The following is a 10,595-nucleotide window of genomic DNA, read 5'->3' as shown; positions in this document are numbered from 1 at the left end:
ATATTTTTGTTTCTACCGGAATGTAAGCTTGAATGGCTATTCATTTTGTTCACTCGTCTCTCTAGCATCTAAGACATGCTTGGTACATGGCAAGCATTTGATAAATTTATTAGATGAATAAGAATATTGAGGCCCAGAAAGATGAAGTTACTTGCCTAAGATAACACAGGTATAAACAACAAAGCTGAAATTTATTTTCTTTTCTTATTTTTTCCAGTAATGGCTATAAACAAAAAGCTGAAATTTAAACCAAAACTGCCTTACTTCAGAATCTAAGCTCTTAAGCCTGAGAGATGGGCTCCATTACTGAGTAGGGCTCAGTACACTGGTACAGAGGTGCAGTGAACCTGACAGCTTCCTCCAACTTTTGTTTTGTTAAGAGATGGGGTCTTGCTATGTTGCCCAGGCTGGCCTCAAACTCCTAGGCTCAAGCAATCCTCTCTCATCTCAGCCTCCTGAGTAGTTGGGACTACAGGTGTATGCAACTGCACCCTGCTCGCCCCCTCCACCTTCTGCCTGTGATGGAACTAGGTGTTCCAGGGTTGGGGTCTGGCCTCAGCATCTTGGCCAATCAGTCATGCCCAAGGCTCTACTAGGGGCAAGGCCAGTGTGCTGTTGCCCCCCAGTGGCTAGGGTGGGGAAGAACAGGCTAAAAGCTGCCTTGATGCTAAAGAAGGGGAGGGACCTGGTTGGTTCTTGGCTCTCAGTCTCTCTCCTCACAGAAGACACAATGCTGGCGTGGGCATTAAGAAATCTTTATTTTACCAGAAGGGACAGGCAGTGGGGCAGTGCAACATCCAAGCCCCAGACCAGACATGCAGCATCCACATGCAGGAAGAGCTACACAGGCTGGGGCAGGGCCAGGGTGGGGAGCCGGGACCACTGGACACCCACAGCACCCCTGCCAGGACGCTTGTGTCCTGGGCTCTTCTGCCTCCATTGGAGCAAGGAGGCAGAGGATTGGGCTGCTTCCTTATGACTGGAATCCTATCACTCTGGCCAGGAAGAAAGATAGCACAAGGGCTCTGGGGTCTGGCCAGGCTATAGCCCTCGATTCTGTACAGGGTTGGCACAGCCTTGCCCACTGGAAGGGCCCAAAACCCAGGACACTGCAGCCCTAGCAGGAAGGTCTACATACTTTTCTGTCCCCAACAGGGCTAGACTCTGATCTCAGAAAACTTAGCAGAGTTGGGACCAAGCCCCACTGCCCCAGCAGGAACATGCCCATGAAGAGTCCTTCCCTGAGCACAAGCAGGGGCCTCCTAAGGCAGTAGGAAAGAATACAGGGTATGAGTGCCAGCCGGGGCCTGGGGCAGATGAGGGGAAGGACAGTGGTTCTGGACCCTATAGGCCATGGCTGCCCAGGCCTAGAGGGGCATCAGCAGCTGAGGTTGTGGGCTTCCTGGGGCAGGGTTTAGGGCTGGGAAGATAAGTCCAGGAGAGGGGACAGTGACCGTCCTACCCAGAACCCCTGCCCATGCTGAGTTCTGGCCAGGGCCCTAGGGAGGACGGACAGATACACAGAGAACTTCAAGGCACCAGGATTCTGAGGAGCAGCGGGGCCACCCCCCATAGACAGAGAGTGATTGTAATAAACATCTTCAGCTTATACTACATGTTGTGCATGGGGGGAGAGAAAAAGACAAAGGAAGACACAGGGAGATGAGAGACAAACCCGATGAAAGTGGCAGTGAACGTGGGGTAAAGGAGAGGAAGAGGTGGACAGAGACAGGAGAGATGGGAAGGCAGCCAGAGATGGCCTGAACACACAGCACTTCTGGTCCCTTCAAGATAAGGCACCAGTCAGTAACATTCCCGTTGTTCCTGTGGGATTAAAACGGGTGCTGGAGGGAGGGCCGGGTGGCTGCCGAAGAGAGTGTGCCTGCAGGAGCCTCATACTTGGACACCGGTGGCCTTCTTGATCAGGGGTATCTGCAAGGATGGGAGATGCCATGAGGCTCAGAGCCTAGGACCACTCCGCCTGGGCCTGTCCGATGGGCTGCCCAGGCAACCCCACTGCTGCAGCTAGGCAGGCACACACCTTAGATAGGTCCACGCCCGTGAGGGCATGCACAGAGGCAGGCAGCTCGGCCAGCAGTCGGTTCACTTCTGATGTCACCTTGCTGTTGTCCCCACTGAGGACCACAATCTCATCGACTTTGGTAAGTGGAGCGGCAATTTTGGCAGCAATCTAGGAGGTAAGAGTGGGAGGCGAGACTGGTTGGCGCTGACTCCGTTCCCAGCCCAGTCCAGCATCTCTCCCTCCCTTCCTCAGCTCACTCCAACCCCAAAGCAGCCTGGCCGGCCCTTAGTCTAGCATGGTAAGAGAGGCTGTGTGGGCCAGGGATGGCTTAGGCCTGTTGTAGGGTTCCTGCCCCCTGCTTAGGACACTTCTCTTTAACCCTTCTAGCCACCTGTCCCTGTGTCACTTGCAAAGCCCAGGGAAGTTCTGGAACTCGCCCAGCTAGTCAAGCAAGGACACTTGAACCCTGGGACCCACCTGAGTGGAAGCCTCACCTGGGGCAGGGCCTCCAGCACCAAGGCCATCTTGGCTGCATCCCCGTATTTCTGGTAGGCTTCTGCCTTGAGCTTCATCCGCTCAGCCTCCGCCTTGCCCATCGCCTCGATGACTGCTGCCTCCGCCTCCCCGATTTTGCGGATCTTCTCAGCCTCTGCCTGTGCCAAGAGGACCTGCTTCACCCTGGGGGAGACCAGGCCGGGCAGTATCAGTGGGATGCACCAGGGTCCCCTTAAATCTTGCCTGGGGGCCAGCAAACCTGCAAACCCTCTGCTCTGGTGCTGTCAGGGGTGGGAGACATTTGAAGGGTAGGGGTGGCCTGGCCTTCTGGCTCTGGCCAGGGAGAGGCCACCAGCTCCCAGCTGTATGTGGGAGGGGAAAAACCAGGATGCCTTCTATTCCCATGCACTACACCAGGCACTGACGCCTCCTTTATCTAGGACCCCCACAGGGAATGTGGGGTTATTCTCACTTCACAGTGAGCGAGCAGACATAGTGGAGGTGGAAGTGGCTTCCAAGCTGTGGTCAGGAGAGTAGAGGGCAGAGGAGCCTGACTTAGCCCCGATCCCGGCACCTGGGCGGCTCTCACTTTTCACCCTCGGCGATCTGCTGGATCCGGTGGGCCTCGGCCTCGGCAGGCCGGCGCACCGTAGCGATGAGCTCCTTGTCCGTGCGCAGGATCTCCTGCGCCTCCACGTCAATCTGCTTCTTGCGCTGCACAACCTCAATCTCAATCTCTTCCTGCCGGATCTTCTGCTGCTCACGGGCCCCCTGCAGCTCGTAGGCCAACTGAGCTTCGGCTGTCTGTGGCAAGAAGGTGACTGGCACATTAGAAGCTGGTCACCAAGTCCTGATCCCTGAGCCCCAACCCAGGATGCTCTCAGGCTGCTCACCTTGATGTTAACCTCCTCACTGAAGGCCGACTTTTGCAGCTCAAAGGCTCGCTTAGAGTCAGCAATCTTGGTGTCTGCCATGAACTTTACATCCAGCATCTCCTTCTTGCACTCAGCTTCCTGGGGGCAGAAGGGGCAAGTGAGTAGAGTTTCCCTGTGAACATGATCCTATCACCCCTGAGCTTCCCATCCTTGAACCCACGGACCCGGATGCCTGCGTCCCGTTCAGCCTCGGCCACACCAATGTCAGCATCTCTCTGTACCACAGCAGTCTGTGTCTTGCCCAGGGAGCTCAGATAGTCCACTTTATCATACACGTCCTGGGGAGGAAAAAGGGTATCATAAGCTGAAAGGAGCAGCCAGAGGCACAAAGGTGCTCCTCTAGCCAAGCCACCTTCTCCTAGATGAACACTAGGAGATACAGCTTCCCATCACACTGTACCTTGATGGTGAAGCTGAGGATCTCAATGCCCATGCGGCCAACGTCAGGGGCAGCCACCTCCCTCACCAGCTTGGCAAACTGGTCCCGGTCTTGATAAATCTGCTCCACTGTCAGAGTCCCTGGGGGCAGAGGGATCAGGGGCTGGTTTCCCAGGGACCCAGCCAGCTGGGGAAGGGAGGAGGCATTCGTGGAGAGGTTGGGTGCATGCAGGGGTGCTGCAGTCTGAGTTGGGTCTTTCTGGAGTATCTCCTCAACAGCATTTAACATTGAGCCTCCTGCTGCAGAGTCCAGGCTGGACGAGAAGTGTCCCAAGCAGCACCAGGTTCCTGAGTAGACTGACAGCCCCCCAGGCCCATCCCACCCCAATGCCCTCTCCACTCAAGTCACCTGAAGTTTTAAAATTAAATACTTGAGGAAAAATGTTTTACCTTGAAACCCCAGTGAAAGAGGCCCCCTGCCCAGACCTGCACCCCTCCCTGCCCTGGCTTACGAACCCCATGAAGCTCCTCAAAGGCTGGATAGGGCCTCACCGAGGATGGAGCGCAGATGTCCCTCCAGGGTCTGCAGGACGACGTTTTTGATGTCCTGCACATTCTTACCCAGAAACTGCTCACAAGCCACAGCCAGGAGTTCCTTCTCTGTCATGATCTTCACCTGCCAGTGATGACAGAGGCGTTTCAGTCAGGCAGGAGTGAGGCAGACGGAGGCCCCAGACCCAGAAGTAGGCAGGGTGGTGGCTGTACCCCCTTCCCTCCTTTTTTCAGACCTGGAGGCCCTGGGGGCTGGAATCTGTCTGAGGCCTCTAGTGGGGAGACAGCAGCACAAGGGCTTCCTAATACTGAGAAACTTCACTGCATTGGCAGCCCCAGGCCCTGCCACGGCCTCTCCTGGGCATTCGGGGCTTGTCTCCCCACCCCTCCAGCTCACTGTCCCCTCACCAGCCAATTCTTCCTTTGCAGACTTCCAACACATGGGAGACCCTCAGGCTGAGGGGCAGAGAGTATGACAAGGAGAATGAGCAATAGGGACACAGACAGAGAAGGAAAGAGCCTAGTCAGGGCAGGAGAGGGTCGGGGGATGTGACCAAGGGTGCTTCTCCTTTTTGAGGTACTCAGCCAACCCCTCGCTGAGGCCTACAGCATGGCTGAACCTTGCTGCCCTGTGAAGCTGAGAGGTGGATCAGGGTAGGAAGCCCCCACCCAGTCCCCCAGCTGGGAATATGACACAGCCTCCAACTCCCAGAGTCCAGAGCTCCTCTGCCTCACATGGCCTCTCTCTGGGCCCCACCCCACCCACCCCGTACCCAGGGAACAAGGAAGGCCTGGATTCTGGGGCTTGGCATTTCCAACACCTGCAAAGAATGAGGGTGGGGTTAGTGAGCCAGGAGCCCTCAGCACTGGTTCTGTCCTTCACGGGCCCGCTGAGGAAAGAAGGGGTGTCTGTTAGTCCTGCTGGGTGGCCAAAAGGGCCGGGTGAGCAAGTTCCAGTGGCAATGACCTGACTCGCCCTCTCTTGTGGGACTTGCGGGGCTGGGACGCTGGAGAGAGACTGCCCCTGGCTGCCGTCCTCTCCTCCTCCCCCCGAACCCGAGTACGGGACCAGGCAGCTCAATGGACATGCGCAGGGCTGCTGAGTTACTATACCTGGGCGACACCCGTCACAGTTAAAGCTACCCCCTCGGCCGTCTCTACGTCCTCGCAGCGGGGCTGCAACGTCATAATCTCTAGGGAAATCCTGCCAAGAAATGCAAAACAGGGGCATGGGTCTGGGGGCCCAGGGCCTGGCAGTGTTGGGAAAGTCTAGTACCTCACGGCTCCAGCTGGGTCCTGGTGAAAAGGGTGGAGGGAGGACTCTCCAAGGGGCTGTAGATGCGAGTGTCTGAGAAGGAGGCGGGCTGGGGGAGGGAGCGTGGGTGCAGGTGGCCCCAGGAGGAGTAGAAGCGGGCTGTGTATGTGCATACACCCTCTGCTCAAGTCAGCCTGGCTGGAATAGTGAGAAAAACTAAGTGGAAAGAAGTGGCCGTGGGTGGTCCGGGCTGTTGGCAGGGAGAATCCAGGTGTAGCTGTGTGTATGTTCTAGGATAGCAAGTCAGTGCTGGTCCTCCCGGCCCTGCAGGCTAGCGTGGATGCCATCTGAGCCTCCCACAGGGGCCCTGACCCATTCCTTGGTCTACTCAGCACCCCAGGGTGCCCCAGGAAGCTGCCTGGAAAGCTCTGCCTGATTGCCTGGCATCCTGGGAGTATGCCCACTGCCGGGTCAAGATGGAAGTGATCCTGTACCTGCCCCTTGCCAGGGAAGACCTACCTGGTCCCTCCACCTGGCTGTAGTCTTTGACTTGAAACCCACCTCTGGTATTAGGCCCAGGTGGGTCACATGGGGAACGTAGACTGAGGTCCCATTAGAGCCTCTTGGCCAAGGAGTGTTAACCCTGGACAGAGTTGTTCTGGCCAGGCAATCTGATTCCTCCAGGGTCCACAGTCACCCAGCTTAAAAGGAATCTGGGCATTTGCAGATGTTCAAGTATAGGAGTGGGTTTGGCGGGGGACAGGACTGCACCAAATGGAGTAATGAGGGAGGCCTGGACCCTACCCCTTCCACATAAGGTGCTCTGAGCCTCTCAGGCCTCTGCACCTCCCATGGCTACAAGGGCTAATGAGATGGGGATGGTTCCCTTCCCCATTGGAGATGGCAGGATGGGTGAAGAAGGGAGTGGTGATGCAATATTTTTGCCTAAGCAGGCTGATGGGCAATTTAATGCAGAGGGAGGGGATGAGGAAGATGCTGTTCAGCCCTCTTCCAGCCTGGGAACCAGCTGGCACACGGACTCTGAGGGGGCAGGAGCTTTTTGATGTTCACTCCTGCAGTCCACGTGACTTGAACTGAGAAGGTGCTCAGTAGAGAGCTGGTGAATGAAGCAATGAAGAGGGGAACCCACATATGACAGAGTAAACATTTGGAGCTACTTAACACCCAAGTCCAAGAATAGATTTCACCAGCTATGGCTGCATGGTAATGAAGGCTTGGCATCCTGGGACACTCGCTGGCAGACTTGGCAGAGCTTCCAGAATCCCTTACTCTTTCCCCGCTTGCAGTCCGATAGGCAAGGGCAAGGGACCTGGGGATCTACTGGGATCCATCCTGGCACCCAGGGCAACGGAGGAGAGAAAAGAGGAGAGGGAGAAAGGCACATTCTTAGGAGGGGAGTTCATCGGCTCCTGTCTGCCAGGCCCCGCAGGGCAGGAAGAGAGAAGGTTAGACATGGAGGAGGAAGCAGGTGGGTTATTACCTGTGCAACCCCTGTTACGAATAGTGGAACCCCCTCCGACGTCTCAATATTCTCACAGCGACACAGGATGGTCATAACCTCCAGAGACAGTCTGAGGAGCAGCCAGGGGTTGGGGAGAGGTAGGGACAGGAAGGGGAGGAGGGGACACAGCAAACACACACAGTAGTTACCAGATAAGCACTGATGCCTGACGCCTGGGGGGTGGACATGCTGTCAGTAATCCAACCCCCAACTGCAGCTCAGCTGAGGGCTGCAGGAGAGCAGAAACCTCCATGCTGGCCTGAGGCCTCTAGGTCTCTTCTCTAGTCCCCAAACCCTTCCAGTGAGGAGCTGCTGGGCTGGGGAAGATGCCTGCTGCCAACCTGGGCCTGCGGCATGAGGTTGGGAGGCTTACGCACAGGGCACCCAGGTTGCCTGCCACCTCACTTTCCCAGGGATCCTCTCACAACGTGGGGGACTGAGCCTTAGCCCCCACCGTCTTCACACAGGTAAACCTGTGTTTCCAGAAATTGGGAATGGGAGGCTATTCTGGGGACTCCTGAGCTTTAGCAAACACTGAATCCACCAGGTCTGCACTATCTATCACTAAGAAGGCAAGGCCAGGCCAGAAAAGCCGAAAGAAAAATTGGATGTTCTGATGTGGGAGTCAAGGAAGCCTGGGGGAGAAAGTGTGCTCCTGCTGGAAAACTCAGGGACAACCGGGAGATAAAGGAGACATTTAATTGGGAATTTCCAAAGTTGGCCAGGGGCAGAGAGAAGATTATTGGCAAAGAAATCAAGGTGCCTCAAAGCTCCCTGGCTTATTCTGGCTGGGCCTCCCTAGGCAGTGTGTGTAGGGTGGCTGTCTAGGCAGAGGCCAGGCTGTGGACAGTGTGGAAAGTTTCCCTAAATCAGAGGAAGGAAGAGAGGACAGAGGCCAAGGGTGAAGGGGCAGAAGCAGGTGGAGGGGGTGAGGAGGAACAGCAGGTGATGCGCAGCCCCCATCTCAACCCTGGGAGGGCCATCCTCAGTGCTAGCCCCGGGGCTCTGGCCATGCAGACATGCAAAGGTTGCCTTCATTCGAGCCTCTAACACTAGCATCCTTGGGCCTGAGAGGACTCTTGACCTGGCTCAGACAGGAACCTACCAAGCTCTCTTCTGGGGAAGGAGAACGGGAAATAGGGAGAGGGAGGGATGAAGGGTAGTAGGGAGGGAAGAAGGGTGGCTGCAGTTCAGATGCCAAGGGTGGAGAATTGCTCAGGTAAGGAAGAGAGAGCTGCCCACATCAGGGCCTTGGGATAGTATAGGATGTAGCAGCAAAGTGCAGCAGGACGGGTCACTGAGCCTGTAAGAATGGCTGACCCCAAGGCACGTGACAGCTGCAGAAAGGACCTCTAGAGGGAGGCTGAGTATCCAGGCTATTAGAAGCCTCTACTCTGACCTGAGAGGCTCCTGAAAGCCTAGGGACATAAAGGCCCCAGCCTATGGAGATGTCCCCCAAGCAGGTTGGGGACTGGGGAAGGAACTGACCCCCAGAAAAGGGGATAAGAGGGGAAGGACTACTGGCTCAGACTACCCAGTCAGTGGGACCACAGGGCGGATGTGGAGCCTGGGTGTGAGGTCAGTGTCCTGGGAAAAGATACAAGGTCCCTTACCTCTAACTTCCAAACCTGCTGTCAGAAAGGCTCAGCCCTTCTGTCCTGGTTCTGCTCCCTGGAGCAAGAAGGGAGAGCAGAGGACCAAGAATATGGAGAAAGGTCTGCAGGGGACTTGCCCTAGCAGTGGCTGCCCACGCAAGACAGGTGGGCCTGGCTGCAGGTCGAGGCATCTAGACAAGATACTCTGTTGTGCTGGGACTGCACAGTGTGTAGGGTGATGGTGTGTCTGGAGAGGGCTCCCCATGGCTTCTGACAAGCCACTGGCCCACTCAGGTGTGGCCAGGATCCTCTTGAGTGGAGGCTATGGCCACTATTGATTACTCTATCTGAGCCCTGGATATTACTCACCTCCGGCCGGGTAAAGTAGGGGGAGAGGTGGGAGAGTGGAGCAGTTACTGGGAACCAGTGAAGTTAATCCGTTGTGCCATGCTTCCCATTCCCCCAACCCTAGCAGATGTCCTCAGGCTTCCAGGAGCCTCAAGCGCTGGCAGCTCAGTACAGACGTGAGCTGCTGATGTGTGGGGGCTAGGCAGAGGGGGTTTCCACTGGAATCTCCATGATTTCCCCTGTGGGTTGACTGACCCCCTTGCAACATGCCCACAGCTCTGCTGCCCTTGTTGCCTGGGTCCTGGATGGGAAGGGTCTGCTACTCCCCTCCACCTCCCATAATCAGGAAGTGGGTGATCCTGGAAAGGTAGCTGGCATGCCTCATCTGCTGGGTGGGAGATGAGGTGGCAGGGGAGGCCAGGTCTGGCCCTGCCCTGGGCTCTGCAGGCAGCAGCAGGTAGAGCTGAATGGTGGGCCCTCTGGGGAGCTAAAAACTCACTTCTTCTAGTAAGTCTTTCCAGACTGATTTAGGAGGTCTAGACCTGCCTTGCCCCAACCCCAGCACTAATTCGTTAGGTCCCCATCCCTGTCTCTAACTCATCACTGTCACAGAACCACTTCTGACTATATATCCATTCTCTGCCACGTAGTCCCTGCCTGGATTACCCCAGGGCCTACATAGGTAAGGGTGTGCATCGGGTCTCTCCTGGCTTTCGTCTCTTCATATGCCCATGCAAAACTGGGCACATAATAAAGACTTCTTAAATAACTTTGAGCTATGATTAGGAAATCAAGATTCTGCCTGGGCATGACCCTGAGTTCTCTGGGACAGAAGTAATGCTGCCTCCAGTGGAAAAAAGAACACCCACTAAGAAGGGGGCACCCATGACAGACTTTCCTGATACATGTCTCCGGCATCCCTGCCCAATCCATCTCACCTGCTTCTTAGAAGACCCCACCCACCAGAATGGAATGTGGAAATGGTAGAGGTTCTAGCTGACCCTTGGGGTAAAGCAGAAGAATGCTAAAAGTCCCTCTCTCCCTGGCCCACTCCATGACAGGATCTAGAGCCCCCAGGTGCTTACCTCTGAGTGTCGGAGATACACCACCAGGCCCAGGCCCAGCCGCCAAACACGTACTGTTTATAGTCGGAACCACAACAGCCCCCTGGGGAGCAAAGCAAACCACTGCAAGTCAGTTGGTTCTTGGGTCTGTCTGCTCCCTAGCCCACTGATAGCAACTTTTGTCCTTTACCTGCTCTGATACTTGACAATGCCTACTGTTGGGTGCCTGGTGCTGAGGTTACACACATGAGAGAGAAGTTCTCCCTGCCCTTACGGGACTTAAAATCTAGCTTGGTACACAGGCAAATTACGTAAAGAAAAGGACACCCAGTGAATAGTTCAGAATGTAAGTGCTTACAAAGAACAGAACAGAACAAGACAATGGGCAGAGGTGATCTGGAAAAGCTTCCCCTACTTTTTTTTTTTTT

At 55.6% G+C, this 10,595-nt stretch overlaps 1 protein-coding gene across 5 annotated transcripts; it reads right to left on the bottom strand.

Annotated features, from left to right (window-relative positions):
- Positions 1-214: 214 nt before the first annotated feature.
- LOC116546206 (flotillin-2) lies at positions 215-10,567 on the bottom strand. 5 transcript variants are annotated; one of them, XM_032272513.1, is made up of 10 exons: positions 10,189-10,567; positions 7,140-7,230; positions 4,384-4,507; positions 3,854-3,972; positions 3,618-3,731; positions 3,412-3,531; positions 3,108-3,322; positions 2,518-2,701; positions 2,042-2,191; positions 215-1,932 (listed from the first exon to the last, which is right to left on the bottom strand). In XM_032272513.1, the coding sequence occupies exons 2-10, from the start codon at positions 7,212-7,214 to the stop codon at positions 1,894-1,896; spliced, it is 1,140 nt and encodes a 379-aa protein (XP_032128404.1). In that variant the 5' UTR covers positions 7,215-7,230; positions 10,189-10,567; the 3' UTR covers positions 215-1,893. The 5 variants fall into 5 exon arrangements, with proteins under 5 accessions (XP_032128404.1, XP_032128402.1, XP_032128403.1 ...); XM_032272511.1 differs by lacking the exon at positions 7,140-7,230 and adding an exon at positions 5,497-5,587 and having other exon boundaries at positions 10,189-10,565; XM_032272512.1 differs by lacking the exon at positions 10,189-10,567 and adding an exon at positions 5,497-5,587.
- Positions 10,568-10,595: the final 28 nt, after the last annotated feature.

This window comes from Sapajus apella, unplaced genomic scaffold (genome assembly GCF_009761245.1).
Source record: "Sapajus apella isolate SASKATOON/1434 unplaced genomic scaffold, GSC_monkey_1.0 scaffold673, whole genome shotgun sequence".
Classification (NCBI taxonomy): Eukaryota; Metazoa; Chordata; class Mammalia; order Primates; family Cebidae; genus Sapajus; species Sapajus apella.
Note: the sequence above shows the minus strand (reverse complement) of the source record. Positions and strands in the feature narration are given on the sequence as shown.